Source organism: Triticum dicoccoides, chromosome 7B (genome assembly GCF_002162155.2).
Source record: "Triticum dicoccoides isolate Atlit2015 ecotype Zavitan chromosome 7B, WEW_v2.0, whole genome shotgun sequence".
NCBI lineage: Eukaryota > Viridiplantae > Streptophyta > Magnoliopsida > Poales > Poaceae > Triticum > Triticum dicoccoides.
Window position 1 is genome coordinate 243,019,960 of NC_041393.1, and position 22,081 is coordinate 243,042,040.

The 22,081-nt window shown below is 50.3% G+C and overlaps 1 protein-coding gene and 1 long non-coding RNA gene across 9 annotated transcripts; one reads left to right on the forward strand and one right to left on the reverse strand.

Moving 5' to 3' along the window:
• The first annotated feature begins 4,755 nt into the window (after positions 1–4,755).
• LOC119335849 lies at positions 4,756–10,820 on the forward strand. Of its 4 annotated transcripts, XR_005162086.1 has the most exons (4): positions 4,756–8,251; positions 8,390–10,114; positions 10,231–10,309; positions 10,401–10,820. It is a non-coding gene; the product is annotated as an uncharacterized LOC119335849 (long non-coding RNA). The 4 variants fall into 4 exon arrangements; XR_005162084.1 differs by having other exon boundaries at positions 8,390–10,309; XR_005162085.1 differs by having other exon boundaries at positions 10,231–10,820.
• A 35-nt stretch (positions 10,821–10,855) lies between these two features.
• On the reverse strand, positions 10,856–15,969 carry LOC119335848 (DNA polymerase zeta processivity subunit-like). 5 transcript variants are annotated; one of them, XM_037607912.1, is made up of 6 exons: positions 15,719–15,969; positions 12,276–12,411; positions 12,094–12,174; positions 11,882–11,994; positions 11,341–11,530; positions 10,856–11,215 (listed from the first exon to the last, which is right to left on the reverse strand). In XM_037607912.1, the coding sequence occupies exons 2-6, from the start codon at positions 12,301–12,303 to the stop codon at positions 10,989–10,991; spliced, it is 639 nt and encodes a 212-aa protein (XP_037463809.1). In that variant the 5' UTR covers positions 12,304–12,411; positions 15,719–15,969; the 3' UTR covers positions 10,856–10,988. The 5 variants fall into 5 exon arrangements, with proteins under 5 accessions (XP_037463809.1, XP_037463808.1, XP_037463807.1 ...); XM_037607911.1 differs by having other exon boundaries at positions 12,276–12,414; XM_037607910.1 differs by lacking the exon at positions 15,719–15,969 and adding an exon at positions 12,792–12,933 and having other exon boundaries at positions 12,276–12,414.
• Positions 15,970–22,081: the final 6,112 nt, after the last annotated feature.

Here is a 22,081-nt window from a genome sequence, read left to right on the forward strand (position 1 = left end):
CTTGCTAAAAATTCTACCTCATCATCTACCGTCCCTCCGGAAGTGGTGGTAGATAATGTGGAGGACCCATCTAAGAATAAGAACACACTCCCTAAAGGTAGATAATGTGAGAGTCTGGAACGCTCCCAAGCCCACTTCTGACCGCTCTGGCCCACCAAAAAACCCCATTCGCCCGTGCAGCGGCCGTCATTGATGCCGCGATTTCACCGGACGGGAAGGCGGCGCATACGAAAGCGACCTCTCGGGCGTCGCCGCCGCTTCAATGCGGATGTCGCGTCCCAAGAAACCAACTCCTGTCGCTACGCCACATTGAAGTAGGTTGATCGCCCCTCTGTCTGCCCTAGCCGTGGCTATTTAAGCCACACTCTGGCAACGCAATGTCCTCTTCCCCCTCTCTGAGCCCTTCCTTCTCTCCGAGCCTAGCGGCGATGGCGAAGTCCTGGTTCTCCGCGCCAACAGGCGGCACCGGTGGAAGTTTGTCGTCAGGCAGACTGTGGCGTCGCCGCCCTCACTCACCTGAACCATCCGCATCCACGACGGTGGGCTCCTCCAACAAGGAGGAGATAGTCCTCTCCTCCGGCGACAAGGAGGACGAGCTGCAGCGGTGGCCATGTCTACTCTCGAAGGCGGGTCAGACGGGTCCGGTGCCACCATCTCCGATGCGCGTGAAGGAGGAGCCACCCTCCTATCCGCGGGTCCGCGTTAAGCGGGAGCCGGCATCCCCGCGTCGGCAGGTGAAGGACGAGCCGGCGTCCCCGCCCGCAACCGCGACCTCCACATCGGCGGCCGCCTGAAGCAAGAGTCGGCGTCCCCCTAGCGCCTTTGCCGCGTGAAGGAGCGCACAACCGTTAAGCGCGGATAGATGGGCCCACTTCGCCACCACGGCGCCAACGCCATGTGAAGGAGGAGCTGCCGCCGCGATTGCCAAGGCGCGTGGCCGCATCCTCCGCTATATCGGCGGCGGCGGTTACAACTGTGCCTCCGGCTCTCAGGCCGTGCTATCCGAGCCGAGTGTGCGGCGCGGCGGCAGGTAAGGTACGGCCGGCGCAATATCGATCACCGCTCCGAGTTCGCCAAGAAGGACGTGGCGTCGGAGTGGGTCCAAAACGACCCTGACCTCGTCGCCGCGTGGGCGCTCGACCACTCCGTCACCACTGCGGAGACAGCCGCCAGGCGCCGTCTTCGCCTTGACGACGAGCTCGCCAAGATCGGCGAGGAGCAGCGACTGCTCCGCGAACGCCGGTCGCGGCAAGGCCGACGCCGCGGTTCCGCTGGCCACGTCATCAGTGGCTGCGGCGACCCTTCATATGGCGCAGCAAGAGGCGGAGCAGCTCCTCCGCGAGTGCAGGTAGCTGCGGCCCTTCAGCGTTGTTTTGTCGCTGGAGGGACTGGAGGGACCACGACGACGGAGATGGTGATGCGGCAGGGCAAGGCGGACAAGCGTATGAGGTGGTCGTCCGGTATAGGGTTTAGTTTTTCCTTTTTGTTTTTTTAGTTAAACGGTTGAAATATCGACTTTTTTATGTAATTATATCTAAACTGGAATGAAAATCATCCAGTTTACACGAATTTCATCTGGTTGGTTTGAGTTGTTAAAAATATATGCAGCTAGCCTTGGATGTCAACCTCCCGCATTCGTGTCCATGGACTAGTCCCCCTGTCCGCGGACAGATGCGGAAGGATTTGTGCGGATTGCTGTTGGAAATGCCCTATTGGTTGGCCATTTGCCTTTTTTAAGGTGCAAGAAGCAAGATTGGGGATTAGTTATGTAATCAATGCAAAAAGAGGGAATTAAGTGCAGCGCCAGGCTAGCGTTGAAACAGCAGCCACATCAGCCACTCTGATCGTTTTTCTATTTTAAGAGATTAATTTTATTTTCCTAAGCGTCTATCTTAGGTTCTTAGCGTCTTGCATTGGAGATGCCGTTATAATCCATGGGATGCTCTTCTTCATCGTTTCCACATTACATAAGGCCAACTCCACCGCGCGACCCTATCCTGTCCATCCCCCTCCGTTTGGGGTAAAAAGGACAAATCGGGCGGCCCAGCGCGCGGGAGCAAACGGACTTTTGTCCGTTTCGTGTCCGCTTTTGACCCATCCCCGACCCAAGTTTGCGCCGATTTTGGGGTGAAACGGACAGCGCGCGGACGGGCAGGACGCGCACGCTTGTCCTCCCCTGGCCCGCCTGTCGGTGGGAGAAACCAAAACCCCCCACGCCCCATTTGGCGCCATTTCCTCAAACCCTCCCACGTCCCTCCCGCCGCCCCCTCTCTCCCTCGTTCATGGCTGACGCCCAGCCGAATTCCGGAGGCCTGGCCGTCGACCTGCCCGGAAAGGTGAAGAAGAAGGCGGCCAAGGCGGCAAGGAAGCCGCGGTCGGAGTGCACGCCGGAAGAGATCGCCAGGTTGGACGCGAAAGCGGCGAAGAAGAGGAGCCGGAGAGCGGTCGTCAAGGTCAATGCCGCCGTGGCCAAGTTCGCCGTCGAGCGCGATGCGAAGGAGGCCGCGGCCGACGAGAAGGAGGACATCGTCAACCAAGCGCACGCCCTCCTCATGCTTGGCATGGGCCGTCCGGCTAGTTTCACTACAGCGGCCGTCGGCCCGGCGAGCACAGGCTTGTCGGTCGCCCGGCCTGCGCACTGCCAGTCGCCAGCGTCACGGACCACGCCCATGTCGCCCGGCTTTCTTCCGCCAAGGCACGACGGGCACACCCGTTTCTCTGGGTCGCCGGACGTTGGCTTGTTCGCGCCGTCACCGCGCCCCGCGGCCATCATCGACCTTAACGTCACGCCTGGGTCCAGCAGCGGCGGTCGGTCGTTCGTCGAGATGCAAAGCAAGCAAGCACGGGCACCATGCCGGCCCCCCGCGTGTTGTTTAACGAAATGCCAACAGCAACGGCACTAGTCGACGACCCCTTCTACAACCAGTACATGGAGAACGTGATCTTCGAGGTTGGGCACGGACGTGCCTACGACCCCGAGGAGACCCAAAGTCAGGATGGCCGCGCCTAGTACATCCCCGATGAAGAGGCCGACGACCGTGCAGACTACGACCATGGTGACTCGTGGCATGAAGATGATGACATCTATGTCGAAGGTGATGGTGATGAAGAAGAAGAAGAAGGCAATGACGTTGATATTAGTGGCGCGCCATTGTTCATCGACAAGCTGACCCAAAGAGCGGAAGCACAAAAGAAGAGGAAGAGCATTTGCACGGGTTCATACACACAAGATGAGGACAAGTTGATTTGCCAAGCTTGGATGGAGATTAGCCAAGATTCGAGGACCGGCGCGCAACAAAAGGGCATTGTTTTTTGGACGAGAGTCCACAAAACATTCCATGAAAGGAAGATGTTCGAGCTCTACCAAATTACAAGCAACCGTGGCATCGACTCGATTCAAAAGAGATGGTTGTTCATCCAACAAGAGTGCAACAAGTATCAAGCCGCATTTGAGAGCGTTGAAGCACGACCCGTGAGTGGTCTCGGCGTTGGGGACACGGTATGCTCTCCTCTTTCTAGCCCTTTCCTTGCTACGGCCATGAGACTTCGGCCTTGTATATGTTTGCATGTTCACTTCTTGTTGATCATGTGTTGTAGGCATTTCAATCTTTGGAGGCATTCAAGGCCCGGCACAATGACAAGCCATTCACTCTTACGCATTGTTGGACGCTCATCAATAATTGCCCTAAGTTCAAGGACCAATACCGTGAACTACAAAGGAAGAGAGGACTGAAGACGGCCAAGTTCGCCGGAGGTGGATATGGCGAGGCGTTGAAGAGGCCGAGGGGCAAGACCAACTCCAAGGTTGATGACATACGTGATGCCTCATCCATGGCATTGCATGACACTTTGCATGGCATGATGTCTCAAAAGGATGTGAGGGACGAGAAGAAGCGGCAAAGCAAGGACGAGCAAATAAAGCAATACCTAGACCTTCAAAGAAAGAAGCTTGAGATGGAGGAGGCGGCCAAGAAGAGGAAGATCGGCATGGAGGAGGCGGCCCAGCAAAGGCAGCTCGACATGGAAGAGGCCGCCTGGCAAAGGCAGCTCGACATCGAGGTCGACAACGTCAAGGCCAGGCAGAGGCAGCTCGACATCGAGGCCACCAATGCCGCCACCAAAGCGAAGGAGGTGGCCCTTGCGATCATGAGCGTGGACTTGTCGAAGATGAGCGACAAGACGAGAGCCTGGTTCGAGGCAAGGCAGAAGGAGATGCTCGACGCCGAAGGCCTGAACTAGGTCGTCCGATTAGCGTGGCCGTTCTTTTTGGAGGCTGGCATGGGTGCCGCCCGTCCGCTGGGCCGCTGGCAGTGTGCCGGCGAGAAGACATTCATTTTGGAGGCCGGCTGTGTTGCCGGCCGCTGGCTGTGTTGTCGGTGAGGACAACTATTCATTTTGGAGGCTAGCTCTGTAGCCGGCCGCTGGCCGATGCCAGCGATGGACATGTAGGCCGCTGGCTTTGTTGCCGGCGTGATGAACTGGGACCGTGAACTAGGGCTTGGCATTTGAAACGTTGCTATTTTTTTAAAATAGACGCGGACAGGATGGGGCAAATGGATGCGGCCGCGCGCTGGGCGCACGGCCACCGCATCTCATGACACGCCTGAACACGACCCCAAATCCCTACCAAAACGGACAGAATCCGGACAAAACGGACGTCCGTTTGGGGTAGCGCGGTGGAGTTGGCCTAACCACCTCTGCTCTATGACTTCCTTCCCCCGGGTTACTCAAGAACAGCTCAACCTGGGAGGTCCGTCCGCTCGTGACGGTTCGTGCCGTTTCTGGCGACTCCGGTTGACTCGACAGCGACTCATGTTTCGGCGATTTGCCGACCAAATCCCACTCAAAATCCTTCGTTTTCTTCACTCCCGTGTCTGATTTCCTCTAGTTCCTGCTAGCTAGTGAGATCCCTAGACCAATTTCTCCAGCATCGAGCCCCTTCCTATAGGTGCTGCTCATACTCTGTTTTTCTACAGCAAGATCCAGAATAAGTGAGACAGCGATTTCAATCCCGGGTGAATCCCCAACCTGAATCCTTTCGCGTCTGCTAGGGTGCGCGATTGTGAAATACCAGTCAATCCTAGTCCCGTGCGTGCGGTGGTGAACTTAGAGGCAGCTGCCGTGAGGCTTCACCCCGAAGCGAGCTATTAGTAGACACCTCGCCATGGGAGATAGGAGAACTCTTTCCCTGGCCGGCGTGGAGGGGATGCTGAAGGATTTGAAGTTGTCAGAGGCAAAAAAGAAAAGTGTCAAAATTGGAAGAAGGCAGATCTGCTCCTCAACTGTAAGCAAACTACAGACTATAGGTAAGATTTTCTCAGAGAGGCCAGCGAAAGCAGAGTTTGTGGGAAGAACATTAGGAAATTTGTGGTGCCCTTTTGCTGAACTTGATTGCAAAGATCTTGGTAGAAATCGTTTTCTGTTTACCTTTCCTGATGAGACTAGCAAGAAGAAAGCTTTGGATGGTGGACCGTGGAGGTTTAATAAAGATTTGATAGTGATGGAAAAATTTGTGGCCAGTAAAACAATAGATGAATATGAGTTTAAATGGATCCCTATATGGGTCAGAGCTTATGGCATCCCCACGGGGATGATGAGTTCAGAAACGGGAGATTTAGTCGGAGAGAGAATAGGAGAAGTACTTGATATTGATGTGGATTGGGACGGAACAGCGATGGGCCAGTTTATGAGAATCAAAGTACGAATGGATATTACAATGCCAATAACAAGATTCATCACTTTGGAAATTGAATATGACGAGGAAGAACAGGAGGCCATGTGTGAGGAGTTGATGAGTAATGCAGAGAACAGAGAGAAGAAAAAGTGGAGAAGGTTGTTGATTTCAAATATGAGTATCTGCCTGATTTTTGCTATTGTTGCGGCATCATTGGGCACACAGAAAAATCATGCCTATCTAGAGCCAGAAGAGAGGGAGCTAGACAGTATGGGCCGGATCTGCGGCCAATTATCTATAAAGGAGGCTCTAGTGAAGAGAGGAGTAGAAGCTCAAGTGATAAGGAAAATTTCTGGTTAACAAATGTTGCTGGAAACCGGGGTGGTAAGCATGGAAGTGACAGTCCATCATGGAGAAAGAACACTCAACGGGGCAAGGAGGAAGATGGAGCAAGGAAAGAGGAGGAGAAAGCAGTTGAGTGCCCTTCGAAGTTTAGTCAGGATGACCAAACGGGGTCCAAAGAAAGCGAGAAACTGATTTTTGAGGATAAATCAAAAACTCTAGATTTGTTTGAAGGAATAGAAAACACTGATCATGTACCCAAGTCAGAATCTGGTCGGGAGTCAGGTCAGAGGGGGTAGGAGAAGAAAATTTGATACACGATGGAACAATACAAGTAGACAAGGTGAAGTCCCAAACTTTAACATCCACAACAGTAGGACAAGTAATTTTGGATAGGAAAACCATGAAAGGAGGGAAACGTCAAAGTCAGGGTACTTTCAAGCGATATGAAAGATCTAATGGAAATAAAGGTCAGGGTCAATCTTTCAAAACAGAGTTGAAGAAAAGAAATGTCGACCTGATGGAATTAGACTTGGAGGCTCAGATTATGAAGAAAGCAAGAATGGATGTGGACGAAGTGTTTGCGGCTATAGAGAAAGAGGAAATAAACAACCCTGAGAAGAAGAACGCTGGGCTGGAGGGACAGCCCGGCAAACCAAAATGAGGATCACAACCTGGAACTGTCGGGGTTTGGGGAATGGCCCGACAGTACGTGGGCTTCTGGACCTCCAGAAGCGGGTGGACCCCGATATCCTCTTCTTATCCGAGACAAAACTGGATGAGAGAAGGACGCAGTGGCTCAAGTACTTGTTGGGAATGTCAAATATGGTGGTCAAGGATTGTAAAGGAAAGAGCGGATGACTTGCTTTATTATGGAAGAGGCATGTGCATGTTGAATTGCGTAATTATTCGAGATATCATATTGATGTAAAGATAGTGGAGCAATATGGTTTTACATGGAGATTTATGGGCATATATGGTGAGCCTGCGACTGATAAAAGGGATAAAACATGGGACCTTCTGAGGATCCTCGATCAACAAATTAAGCTTCCATGGTTGTGTGCTGGTGACTTCAATGAAATTTTATATTGCCATGAAAAGAAAGGTGGATCAGCTCGGGCTACTCGGCAAATGGAGACTTTCAAGATAACTTTGGCAGATTGTGGCTTGCGTGACCTGGGATACATGGGTGACAAATACACTTGGAGAAACCATAGTCATGAAGCTAGTAAATATATAAAAGAAAGACTTGACAGAGTCGTGGGGACCCGAACTTGGTGCAACAGGTTTCCTTCATATAAGGTAATAATTGGGGATCCTAGACACTCTGACCATCGGCCAATGACCATTTATGTAGAGGGCACGGATAAAGCCATGAGAAAGCATGGAGGCCACTGTGGCTATTAGATTTGAGGCGAAGTGGCTACAAGAAGAAGGATGTGAGGAGGTGATTAGCAATGCATGGTCTACTGCAGAGATAAGGGGCGAAAACAATTTATCACAGAAACTAAGGAGAGTGGTAGAAGACCTGAGGCATTGGGACACTAATGTCCTAGGTGATTTGCAGAAAAGGATCAAGGCACTAAAAGTTGAGCTAGAACAGGTGAGGAGGGCACCCATTAGCCATTATACAGTAGCTCGAGAACACTTTGTGCGGGAAAAATTGGATAGATTAGAACTATAGCAGGACATGTTTTGGAGGCAGAGAGCACATGTTAAATGGCTCCAAGCTGGAGGCAAAAACACTGCTTTTTTCCATGCTTGTGCTTCAAAAAGAAAGAAGAAAAACACAATTGGGAGACTAAAAAGGAAGATGGAGCGTGGGTAGAGGGTGAAGAGCGCTTAAAAGAGCATGTTGCAAGCTATTTTTCTAATCTGTCCACCTCTACAGTTGGGCCAAGAACTGATGAAATATTGCAGACAGTTTCACCGAGGGTAAATGCACAAATGAATAAAAGCCTTTGTGCTCAATACACAGAGGAGGAAGTTAAGGAGGCTTTGTTCAATATTGGAGATCTCACAGCACCTGGGCCTGATGGTATGTCTGCGGTTTTCTTCAAAAGGTTCTGGCATCTAGTGGGAAACACAGTCACAGAGGAGATCTTGAAATTCCTTCGAGGAGGCCAGATGCCAGAAGGATGGAATGATACCATGATCGTCTTAATCCCAAAAACAGCAAATCCACAAAGCATGAAGGACCTAAGACCGATCAGCCTCTGCAACGTCATCTACAAGGTGATCTCCAAAGTTATTGCCAATAGATTAAAATGTATTTTGCCTGATATCATATCCCCCAATCAAAGTGCATTTGTACCGGGTCGTAATATATCTGATAATATCCTCTTGGCCTATGAACTAACTCATTTTTTGCAGACAAAAAGAAGTGGTAAAACAGGATACGCGGCGATAAAGCTAGACATGAGTAAAGCCTACGATCGAGTTGAATGGAATTCAAGCTGGGATTTGAAAGAGAATGGGTCAACCTAGTGACGAAGTGCGTGTCAACAGTTAAATACCAAGTCAAGGTCAACAAAGATGCAACTGAGGTAATCATCCCCCAAAGAGGATTACGCCAGGGTGATCCACTCTCACCGTATTTATTTCTACTATGCGCAGAAGGTTTTTCTGCCTTGTTATATGATGCTGAAAGAAATGGTAGCTTGAAGGGAATCAAATTATGTAGAGAAGCGCCAAGTGTGAGCCACTTGCTCTTTGCAGCTCCTTGAAGCAAATGAAAAGAATGCCCAAGCAGTTAATGATATACTGGAGAAGTATGAAGTTTGCTCTGGCCAAGTAATAAACAAGGATAAGTCAGCCATCCTATTCAGTAAGAACACCAACCAAAGGCAGAAAAGAGAGATGATGGATATAATGGGCATTACAGAGGAAGGCTTGAAAGGAAGATATCTTGGGCTGCCAGCATATGTTGGAAAATCAAAGTCCAAAACCTTTCAGTATATTAAAGAAAAAGTGTGGGGAAAGATACAGGGTTGGAAAGAGAAACTTCTATCAAAAGCAGGGAAAGAAATCCTAATTAAAGTAGCAGCCCAAGCAATGCCAGTATACACTATGACCTGTTTTGATCTAACAAAAAATCTTTGTGACGAGCTTAGCTCCATGATATGCAAATTCTGGTGGAGCCAGATGGATAAAGTTAACAAAATACACTGGACATGTTGGGAGAAGCTTTCTAAACCGAAGAGAGTGGGTGGACTAGGATTTAGGGACCTTCATGCTTTCAGTATGGTCATGCTTGCTAAACAAGGATGGCGCCTACTTCAGAACCCGTCATCATTGTGTGCCCAAATACTGCAAGCTAAATATCACCCAGGAAGCAGCATACTTGAAGCTATGCTAAGGAAGGGAATTTCGTATGCATGGCACAGTATTTTGAAAGGAGTGCAACTTCTGAAAAAGGCATAATTTGAAGAGTTGGGAATGGACGAAACATCAAAATCTGGACAGACCCGTGGCTCCCAAGAGGAATTACTAGAAGAGTTACTTCATTACGTGGGAGACAAGTGATTTCTAAGGTTGCTGACCTTATAGACCCAGTGACAAACTGTTGGGATGTCAGCCTTGTGCGCCAAACCTTCAATGCAGAAGATTCTGAGATAATCTTGCAGATCCCCATTTATGATCGTACACCTGACTCGATTGCGTGGCATTTTGACAAAAAAAGGAATCTTCTTGGTGAAGTCAGCCTACAAGGTAGCAGTGGATAGCATAGAACGTGATTCAACACATGGCCAACCATCTAGTTCAAGAAGCGATGGAGAGGCAATTGATTTTGAATGGAAGAAACTATGAGCGTTACCTCTCCCAAATAAAGTCCTCCATTTTCTTTGGCGTATAGCAACATATAGCTTACCATTAAGAATGAAGCTGAAGAATATAGGCATGGAAATAGATAGTAGATGCCCAGTGTGCCTTAGATATGATGAGGATGGTGGTCGCTGTTTTCTTAAATGCAAAATGGTGAGACGGCTGTGGAGCTTGGCACAAATGGATAATATTCGAAATAGGCTAATGTTATGCAACGATCCTCTTAGCTTATTCAATGAGTTGTTTCGCCTGACAGAAGAGGAGAGCGTAAAGGTGTGTGTCATGTTTTGGTTATGGTGGCACGAAAGAAATAAGGCCAATGCAGGAGACACGATGAAAACGCCAGATGAAATTCTAGCTTCTATTAACTATCATGTTAATAATTTCAGGAATCTTAAGAAGCAGAGGAGCACCCAGAAGCAGACTTCCACGGCAAAATGGTCTCCCCTGGCAAACGAATTCCTGAAAGTAAACTCCAACGGGGCGTTTAAGGAAGCATCAAAATCTGATGGCTGGGGTTTTACTTTGAGGAATAGTAATGGTATGCTTTTGGCTGCAGGAGCAGGAAAGCTGGAATATGTATCAAGTGCCCTCCATGCTGAAGCTTTAGCCATGGTGTATGCAATCAATGCAACGTCAAGCATGGGAGCCAATCGTGTAATTTTCGAAATGGACTCGATGGAGTTGAAGCAGGCTATAACAAGTCAGGAGTATGATAGATCAGCTCTAGGTTCTTTGTTTCAGGAGATTAAATTCCAACTTAATGTAGCTTTTGATTATGTTAAGCTGAATGTATGTCCTAGAGCATGTAATAATGCAGCACACACTATAGCTGCATATGGTCATGGTCTAGGGAGTGACGTATGTGAGACATGGTTAGGCCACTTCCCTGAGTTTGTACTGAACTCTGTTGCTGGCGGTTTAGCCAGTTTGTCATCGTAAGGAATTCTAGTCTGTTCTTTTCAAAAAAAAAAAAAAAGAACAGCTCAACCTGTCCCTTGTCCAGACTCACCATAGACAACAGCCACAAAATAATAAAAACAGCGACCTTGTTCGCAACAGGGTCAGACTGCCCACAAATATCAGATTATGTTCTGCTCGACTTGCGAGCATACATGAACCAGGGAGGGAGGCTAATGGTTCGTCGCTACGAAGCAGGATCCTCTGCGTCTGCTGATGGTCCAGGTTGTTCTAGGTAGAGCTGCATCTTCAAAGGATCACACCCCATTGACTTGATGGGGGTTATCTGCGGCGGCTGCATCCACGCCTTGGTGTCCGTGGGGATCCACAGCCGAGCCTCGTCCTCCTCCTTGTCCTTCGCACCTTCTTCCGCGGGGAGGGATCGGAAGTAGGCGGTGATCTCCCAGCTGCTATCTGTCACAAGGCAAAGCGTGGCGCCTTATAAGCTCTCCCGGTGATGGTAGTCACCGCTGGCTGTTGGCCTTTACAGAAAATCTCGAGATGCTGAAATCGTCCAAGAAAGAGATGGGGTCGACTACCTGACGGAAGGGGCTTTGTGAGAGGTCCAGCGACGGTCAGTTTGATCAAGAACGCCCGCAGAGCAAATTCCAGGCTGGATTCTTCTAACTCGGAGCCATAGGACTGGTTGACTGCAAGCTTGAACACAAACTTCTCCAGTGGTATGTGATCTTTGTCATGGAAGATGACCACAACCCTCTCAACCAGTCCCTGGGTTGTAAGAAAACTTATGGTCAGTTACAAAGACACAACCAGCCTGAAATCTTTACACAATCAACAATGTTTCAACACCAAGGGATCCTCGGATCTCACCGTTGTTGCTGAAGATAGAATCAAGTGCAAAATTAATATATTTGTTTCCTTCTTGCACGCTATACGATACAAGAGCCCTCGCAACAAGCATATGGTCAAAAAAGGAGGAACAGATGTGTACCAAAACTTTAAAGCTCAAGCACTATAATCAAGCTATCCCATCCATTTAATGAGTTCTGTTGATAATATAATTACTCATAGAGTACATTTCATTGCAGGAGGAGGAATAATCAGGGGAACAAAACACACCTTTTGTATGAAAGGTAGAAGGCCAGTAGTCACAGAGTGGATATAGTCAGCAAGCTGCGGGTGCACAGCTTTCTGGACAACTACATTCATGTACCTTCTCCTCTCAAATGCACCTACACACGCATTGTGCTTAATCCATATCCAACCAAAGAAAATGACAAATAACAAAGTTACCAATGTGACTTAAATACAAAAGGGGGAGGAATCCTTACGAGTGGGATAGAAACCTTTGAGGAAGACAATGCAGCTGACAGCTACCTCTAGAAATTCAACAATCACTTGTGCAATTTGACCTTTTAAAGCCAACCCGAGTTTTAGTGAGATGACAATGTGCAACTATTTAAAATAAAAGTCAGCTTCTGGGGCAAAAAGGAACTCATCATCAGCACTTTACCCTGTGGAGTTTGATTCTTCCGATCCATGGCCCAGTTCAAGTAAATAACTAAATACTGGAGTTTGGAACTTTCAGGCTGCTGGTTTTACATTCCCATGACCAACACAGTGATACAGGTGAGCGGGCACATGATACCCTGCTGCCAGATTAGTTTAAGCCAGAGAAACCAAAGCTGGGTTAGTAAGTTAGGGTAAAAATATAACTGCCAGACAAGAACATGAGAGAAGAACAAATAAGTGATGCACTGGACAGCTAATTTTCTGACATAGTAACATCACAGCAACAACTGTGGGTATTACCTAGCACAGATTGCAATACCAGAAGGAAACATCTCAAATAGACCAATAAAATCAGGATAACAGTGTGCACTTAGTTGCACATTAAGTGGCTCATACATAAATGTCTGGAAAATAAACTTCCCGCCTCATAGAGAAATGCAAATACGTAGATATACTTCGGGTTTCATCATTTCACAAAAAGAAGATTATAGAATCATAGGTACTGAGGTATGGTTACCATAGAAATGTATTAGCTTTCACATCAGGAAGGACTCTGCTACTAACAGTTCATTAATCCCTAAAAGAGTGTTGTATATAGCTTCAGTTTCAAAATGTGACTCGTCCCCTGCAAAGAACTCATGCACGCATCCATCCACTTCAATGAAAGAGCAACCAGGCTGCTTGGTCTTTCTGCTACTGTATATTCCTGTCCTCACTTTGTTTGCATCAACCCACCTTGATGTGGTAGCATAGACAGTAGAAAGTAAAACGTCCCCTCCACACCTGTTTGGCTCCAATACTTGGATCCTTTCTGCTACATACTCTGCAAGTCCCACCTCTCCACAGGCTCTGCAGGCAAACAACAACGACCGCCACATTACAACATCAGGAGCGATAGGCATCTCTTTAATGAACTGTTCTGCCTCTGCCAATAACTTAGCACGCCCCAGGAGATCAACCATGCATCCGTAGTGTTCAATCCTTGGGGCAATACCGTAAATACTGGACATGCGATGGAAGTGATGGTATCCTTGTTCAACTAATCCTCCATGGCTGCAAGAAGTTAGGACACCCAAGAAAGTTATCTCATTCGGCATGACTTCACCCTCTTCTTCCATCTGCGCAAACAAATCTAGTGCCTCACCAGAGAGGCCATTCGCAGCAAAGCCCATTATCATCACTGTCCAGGCAAAATCATCCCGCTTGACCATTCCACAAAATATATCATAGGCCTTTTTTATATCCCCACACTTTGAGTACATGTCAATCAATGAATTTTTCACAGAAATATCCTTCCCTAAACCATGAATGTCACAGTAAGCATGGACATACCGTCCCAAGTCCAGTGCTCCCATCTGGCCGCATGAAGATACAACAGTAGCAATTGTTGCATCATCAACTTTCACTCCAGCAATCTGCATGTCTCTGAATAGCTGAACAGCCTCTTTAGACTGACCTAACTGTGTATATCCAGAAATCATTGAGGTCCAGCAAACCGCATTCCTCTCAGGCAATCCATCAAAAACCCTGCGAGCATCTTCAACCAGCCCACACTTTGCATACATACTAATCAAAGAGGAACCCATATAACAGTTAATCTCAAAACCATTTGTCACAAGTAATGCATGACAGAGCTTTCCGACCTTCATCATGCATGTCCTTGCACAAGCAACTAGAGCATTCAGCAAGGTGACTTCATCCAGCATAACTTGCGCCTTGGCCATTTGGCTAAAGGCCTGCAATGCCTTATTAGGCAGCCCAGCATGTATGTATCCAGCAATGATTGTATTCCAAGAAACTGTATCAGAGGCTCCTTTGGGAGCAGAATCAAGAACTGATCTTGCAGTAGATGGATAACTACAAGACGAGTACATATTGATAAGAGTATTAAGGACAAAGTTATCAGAACTTAAGCCGAGTTTCACAGAAAGGGTATGGAGCTGGGCACCAACAACAACGGAGGGCATGCGGGCGGCGGTAGAAAGAGCAGCGCTAAGGGAGTAGTTATCGATGGGCATGTAGCCAGACCGGCGGAGTAGGGAGAGGAATGAGAGGGAGAGAGATGGGACAGGACCTGAGGAGAGTGAGCGAAGGACAGAGTGGAGCAAGGGTACCTTGAGCAAAAGACCTGAGACGGTTGCATAGGATAGGAGAAGGGGGAGATGACGGTGGGCTAGGCGGGAGATTGGGACAGGGAGGACATATTTACTTTCAGGGAAAGCCTTTCTGGTAATGGAGAAGGAGCGTGTCTTCCCATCGAACATTCGCGACGACAAGCACATCTAGATTCTCAATGGAGCTGACCGATAGCGGAGCAGAATGGAGTGTAGCTGTCACGCGGGGAAGCAACCGGATGATACAGGAAGCTGTCACCCAATACTGCAACCTACATTAAAGGAACCTGGCATAAGACATTGTTTTCTATTCGAACAGGGGCAATTCTCTATGTCCATCAGCAATAACAAAACCAAGATTATATTTTTGCACTCAGAGAATGGAAACAACACACCAACAAGATTATCAGCACCTATTCAATCAGCACCTATTCAACTCCTGAACTCTAACCAACTGGAACGAAAATAAATGCTAACAGACACGCCATTGCTCAACATGAGATATCACAGACATCAAGCGGACATAGCCTAAGAATAACGAGGAATGCACAACAGATCATGCCGTCTACTGCTTTCCCAGGTAGTATCAGATCATGCTTTAACCATGTTTGCAGGTTATCTATCAGGACCACCGCTCCAAGTTAGCTTCACAAGAAATTGCACAATTTGCTAAGGATGACTACGGGCACGGGGTTCGTGTGGGGATTCGATTTCTTTTCTTTATGGAAGCAACTGCTACTAGCAACAGCGTATCCAGGATTAGCTGACGCCCTGGGCCCAAAAAGGGCAAAAAAACAGCCCCAAAAATTAACCCCAGGTTTACTTATACAGGCATATCAAAGGTCAAGCTCATATCACACGAACAAAAATTACTAAAATTAAATCGAAACAAAAATTACCAAAAGGCTTTCTACATTGAACTAACAAACTTTAAACTACAGGAGCTAATGGTCGATGATATTGAACATTTGAACGAATCTATTGAAAGGAGCTAATCAGTGGCGGGTCTAGGATTTGAAGACAGGGTGGTCCTCCTCTTTTTTTTGATATATATGACACATGAATGTTCTAACTAATTATCAATCCCACATAGAAATCCCGTATTTTCATATCTTCATAGCATATCTACAAAAGCAATGTCCGTGGTCCTCTTCATTCTTCAATAATTTTGCAATATAACCTTATTTTATCAAACATAAATGAACACAAATGATGTGCAAAACTATTTGTATGGGTTTGTCGGTTCGTGTTCTGGACAGTGGATAGCGCAACAAAGAACAAACTCTAAATCAATTAGGGATTTGGCAGTGGGAGAGCTCCGAGCTGGCACCTCAAATCTGACGGTCACCGGGAGTGCTGGAGACCTGAGATGTGGTCTGGGCGGCGGGTGGCGGCTTGCTCCGAGCGCCGGGCCGCCGGGGCAAGGCAGCAGCCCGTAGGGGGGGCGCGGACGCGCGGTGGGCGCGGCTGGCTCTGAGGACCGGATGGATGGACGGAGAAGCAGGAGAGAGGAAGAGGCTCGTGGGCGTCCGGGCGGCGGCGAGACAGGCGGGGTAGCGGGGAAGCGGCGAGGCGGGCGGGGACAGAGACGGCTGGGCATCGTGGACGGGAAGGCTCAGACGTGAAGTGGTGGCTGCGTTGCTTGTTGGGTAAGTGTTATTGGGCTTTTCTTTTTCTCTTCGGCCCATCTCTAAGAGCATCTCCACTCATTCGGCCCCCCCGGCTTGAAATAGCACCGTCTAAGGACGTGCCGACGAAAAAATCGGCGTGGGGACGGTCGATTTTCCAACCGTCGCCCCAAGCTCGCCCTAGATGCCATTTTTTTAAAACCAAATTCGGCCAAACACGACATAAATTTGGAGAAATTTAGGCGTTCCATCAATATTTTGTACAAAATTTGAAACATAATTTAAAAACAAACTAAAAATACTACTACTAGACGTTGCGCCGCCGCCGCCCGCCTTCTACATGTCGAGGAGCCTGTAGAACTTGGTGTAGTCGCCACTGTCATCGTCGCCGTCCCTGCGCCCGCCGCCATCCTTGCTGCACCCTTGACCTGCGTCGCCAATGCGTGGGGGTTTGGATGACCCGGGCGCCTCGTCGTCGCTGTCCTCGAGGACGATGACGCTGGCCTCGTCGTGGCCGCGGCGCCGAGCGACGATCTCCTCGAGGGCACGGCGCTGCGCTCCATCTCCAGCCGGACGTAGTCGTCCCGCGCCCATTTGAGGGCGGTCTCGTCGTCGGCGGTCATGGCCTCATGCTCCTTCTTCAGCCGACGAGCCCCGGCTCGTTCTTCATGGCGACGAGCCCCAATTCCGTCTTCGGCTTGACGAGGCGGTAGGAGGGAGCAGCGGGGCCACGGCCGCCCTCGTTGATGACGAGGGCGCGCCACGGGTGCGCCACCCGAGCGGCGCCTCCCGCGGCTCCGACTTGACGGGGAGGAGCGCCGGAGACCCGACGAGGACGAGGTGGTTGTCTCCATTCGTCTTGGCGTCCAGGAGCTGCCGCGGCGGCGAGAGAAGGAGGGGGCGCCGTCGGGTACTCCAGCCGCGGCTCGTTGCCGACCTCGATGTGCTCGAGGACGGCTTCGAGCGTGCGCCCGGGGACGTCCCACCATTGGCGCCGCTCGTCGGCGTTGAGGCGGCCGCGGGGTTCGACGCCTTTCGTCGAGGCGAGCTGGTCGGCGTGGCGGCGGTCGAAGTACGTCGTCCACAGCGTGTTGCTGTCGGGGGCGTACCTCGGCTCGTACCGCACACTCTTCGATAACAACAACCGGATGCACACTATCTCGGCGCGTCGATCAGCGCCGGTGGGCGGCGGCGGCACCGGGACGCCGCGGGCGCTGAGCCTCCAGGACCCCGGCACCCGCATGTCTGGTGGGGCCGGGTAGTCCGCCTCGTAGAGGAGGCGGGCCTCGTCCTCGTGCAGGGTGCGGCGGCCAAAGCCATTGGCCGCCGCTCCATCGCCGGGGTAGCGCTCGACCATTGTCGTCGGAGGACTGGGAGAGAGGGGAGTGGGCGAGAGGGTCATCGGCGGCGAGGGGAGAGAGGAGTGTGTGCGGCCACCGGCGAGGGAGGGGCCGACTTTTATAGCGACTGGTGGGCAGCGAGTGAGCGGCATGCGTGTCTACGTGGGGAGGGAGGGGGCGGGGCACGCGTTGGCGCGCCTTCACTGCGCCGCCCGTGAGGAATCAATGGAAGGCTGACCGGCGCCAGCCTTGGCATTGATTCCCCGCGGGAAACGAGGCGATGAGGACGCGAACGCGGGCTGGTACCTGACTCGGCGGGTCCACTAGGCTTTCGCGCCAAAAATGTTTCCCCCGGCGCCCACGGGCGCTCCCAACGCGTCGGGTTCAGCCTGCGTCTGCCGGCGCCAAAATCGGCCCTAACTAGTAAAAAGTGGGCTTCTGGGGGTGCGACTGGGCCTATTTTCGCACCGGCGATAAAAAAGGGCCTTGGGGGCATGTTGGGGGCGAGTGGAGATGCTCTAACTGCATAGATATAAAGGCCAGACCAAAATTTCCACCACCCTGTAGCTCCGCCCCTGGAGCTAATCCAGAAGGGAAAAGCTTACCATCGCAACGGCCGCGTCCGCCACCTTCTCCGCATGACACGCGTCCAAATGAGAGCCTACATACCATCCTTCGTCCCACATGACACGCGTTCAAGTAAGAGCCCACTTATCATATTTCGTCGAACACACTTGTGCAGCAGGGGCTATGCTTCTGAAACATACACGATGTTGTAAGGTCTATGATGTGTCTATGTTTTGCAACAAAAGAAATTTGTGGAAAATTTATACAACAAGACCTTGGTTACAAAAAAAATGCAACAGAATCTTAGTTGCAACAAAACAGCTGTTGCGAAAAATTCCTGTAACAAGACTTGTGTTGCAGGAATAATTCTGCAACAAAACCTATGTTGCAATGGTCGAGACATGTTCAGCCGTTCGATGTGGCAGATCTGACGACTCGCCACCCGGCTGATCTTTTAAAAAGATCAACCGACGGATGCGTAGCGGCCCCCAATCCAGAAACGGGACGAACAATAACCTAGGAAAGCTAGGCCTTCCTTATTTACCACCAATAGGAAGTACGCCTTGATGGTTAGCTCCTCACGCCACGCTAGTTGATAGAAGAAATGAGGAGAAGAGAGCCCCTTTGCCTCGTGTTGGTGGCCGGCGAGAGCGCCTTGGTCGGAGGAGGGTGACTGGAAGCAGCGGAGGGCGGGGAACGATGGAGGCTTATGCGGCCCAGGCAAAGGGGGTGGAGCTGAGGGAGGACGAAACGAACAGGGTAGTGTAGCTACAGATCTGGACGTCCAGAAAGCAAAGGCTATTTCTTTCTAATTTCGTCAATCAAAAAATATCGTCTTTACTGCCTCTTTGGTTTGGGAAATAAAAAGTAGGAGGCTTCTCGACCCCTAAACTGGAGACCGCACCCGTCTGCCGATCGGTGGGTATCAGTCTATGAAACATTGGTGCGGAGCTGGTCATCCAACCGCGATCACATATATTTCAGAGCAGATTTCTACAAACCGGGTAGAATTTGTGCAAACCGGATGGTTTTCATATAAACCAGACAAAACATTTACATCTCGGACATATTTCAAGTAAACTATAACGGACTAGGCTATCATATTATAACCTAGTCTATTGCCGGCCGCGGTGGTCCCGTTTTACCACAACATGTCTTCCCTATGTCTGGCAGCAAGCTCATCGGACCGTCATGAGCCCTGGAGCTAAATGCTTCAGCGGGAGAGAAAGAATAGCCTTCGCCTCCACAAAGACCGGATCAATGGTTGATTTTTGTGCAGGGGAAGGAGGTCATCGTGGCCTACGCCCCTACGAAGCGGACAAGTCACCAGCTGTATAACAGCGAGGCGGTGGGGATGGCCTTCCTAGGACCCAAGCGGCGGTGCCTCCCATGGTCTACTTTTCTTCGTTGGCGGCAGCTGCGGACGTGCAGTCTTCGTCGATGTGGCGGCGGTGACGGGGTGTGGCCGACACGGAGTTGGCGCCGTTGTCGTCGGTGCCCCATTCAAATTCCTACGCCGTCGCATCAACCTCGCAAACATGGCTTCTTTTTCCGTTCGTCGGACGCGTTGTCGCCATCCCTCGCAACGGATTTGATGGGCGACGACATAGGCCAGCTTGGACGACTTGGCGATGGTGGTGGCGTCGGCTTCGGCTCCGGAGAGCTTGTCGGCAAGCCAACCTGTATCCGACTGCGCTAGACCACCCAGCCAGTTGCAATGCTGTAGAGTTCCTTCTTCTCTATGGACATATAGGGGTTCAAGTTAGTCTAGTCCTAAATGCTCTTAGAGCATCTACAGCCGGACTAGGCAAATCTGGGCCCTCAAACTACCGGCCCTATGAGCAGCACTACCATTGCGTATAACACTTCACGATGGTACCCGCGGTTTTACGGACGAGTAGGGCGGTAGTACCGCCTGAAGCTGTACAACCGCGGTCTACCACCGTCCTAGCACCGTGGATGCGAACACAAGTTTTGAGGGGCATTAATTGCACAATGGTAGACCAGCGGTAGAAAGAAGATGTAGTACCGCACTAAGCGGTACTACCGCCCTTCTCTCACGGTACTATCTCTTAAGGCCGTACCACCATCCTCAACCACCACCCTACCACCGGGATGTTGGAGAACGTAGTAATTTCAAAAAAAATCCTACGCACACGCAAGATCATGGTGATGACATAGCAACGAGAGGGGAGCGTGTTGTCCACGTACCCTCGTAGACCATAAGCGGAAGTGTTATGACAACGCGGTTGATGTAGTCGTACGTCTTCACGATCCGACCGATCCAAGCACCGAACGTACGACACCTCCGAGTTCTGCACACGTTCAGCTCGATGACGATCCCCGGACTCCGATCCAGCAGGGTGTCGGAGATGAGTTCCGTCAGCACGACAGCGTGGTGACGATGATGATGTTCTACCGACGCAGGGCTTCGCCTAAGCACCGCAACGATATGACTGAGGTGGAATATAGTGGAGGGGGGCACCGCACACGGCTAAGGAACGATCACGTAGATCAACTTGTGTGTCTATGGGGTGCCCCCTGCCCCCGTATATAAAGGAGTGGAGGAGGGGAGGGCCAGCCCTCTCTATGGCGCGCCCTAGGGGAGTCCTACTCGCACCGGGAGTAGGATTCCCCCTTTCCTAGTCCAACTAGGAGTCCTTCCATGTAGTAGGAGTAGGAGACAAGGAAGGGGAAGAGAGAAGGGAAGGAAGGAGGGGGTGTTGGGTTTCGTAGTAATTTCAAAAAATTTCCTACGTACACACAGGATCATGTGATGCATAGCAACGAGGGGAGAGTATTGTCTACGTACCCAACGCAGACCGACTGCGGAAGCGATGACACGACGTAGAGGAAGTAGTCGTACGTCTTCACGATCCAACCGATCAAGTACCGAAACTACGGCACCTCCGAGTTCGAGCACATGTTCAGCTCGATGACGATCCCCGGACTCCGATCCAGCAAAGTGTCGGGGAAGAGTTTCGTCAGCACGATGGCGTGGTGACGATCTTGACGAACTACAGCAGCAGGGCTTCGCCTAAACTCCGCTACAGTATTATCGAGGAATATGGTGGCAGGGGGCACCGCACACGGCTAAGGAATAGATCACGTGGATCAACTTGTGTCCACTTGTGTGTCTAGAGGTGCCCCTGCCTCCGTATATAAAGGAGCCAAGGGGGGAGGGGGCGCCGGCCAAGAGAGAGAGGCGCAGGAGGAGTCCTACTCCTACCGGGAGTAGGACTCCCCCCCAATCCTATTCCAACTAGGATTCCCAAGGGGGAAAGAGGGAGAGGGGTGGCCGGCCACCTCTCCTAGTCCTAATAGGACTAGGGGAAGGGGGGAGGCGCGCAGCCCCCTTGGGCTGCCCCTTTCTCCTTTCCACTAAGGCCCATGATGGCCCATATGGCTCCCGGGGGGTTCCGGTAACCCTCCCGGTATTCCGGTAAAATCCCGATTTCACCCGGAACACTTCCGATATCCAAATATAGGCTTCCAATATATCAATCTTTACGTCTCGACCATTTAGAGACTCCTCGTCATGTCCGTGATCACATCCGGGACTCCGAACAACCTTCGGTACATCAAAATGTATAAACTCATAATATAACTGTCATCGTAACCTTAAGCGTGCGGACCCTACGGGTTCGAGAACAATGTAGACATGACCGAGACACGTCTCTGGTCAATAACCAATAGCGGGACCTGGATGCCCATATTGGCTCCTACATATTCTACGAAGATCTTTATCGGTCAGACCGCATAACAACATACGTTGTTCCGTTTGTCATCGGTATGTTACTTGCCCGAGATTCGATCGTCGGTATCCAATACCTAGTTCAATCTCGTTACCGGCAAGTCTCTTTACTCGTTCTGTAATACATCATCTCACAACTAACATATTAGTTGTAATGCTTGCAAGGCTTATGTGATGTGTATTACCGAGAGGGCCCAGAGATACCTCTCCGACAATCGGAGTGACAAATCCTAATCTCGAAATACGCCAACCCAACATCGACCATTGGAGACACCTGTAGTACTCCTTTATAATCACCCAGTTACGTTGTGACATTTGGTAGTACCCAAAGTGTTCCTCCGGTAAACGGGAGTTGCATAATCTCATAGTCATAGGAACATGTATAAGTCATGAAGAAAGCAATA

Excerpts from the sequence above, each read along its gene's own strand:
- LOC119335848 (XM_037607908.1), bottom strand. The coding sequence starts at position 14,556 with ATGTGCTTGTCGTCGCGAATGTTCGATGGGAAGACACGCTCCTTCTCC.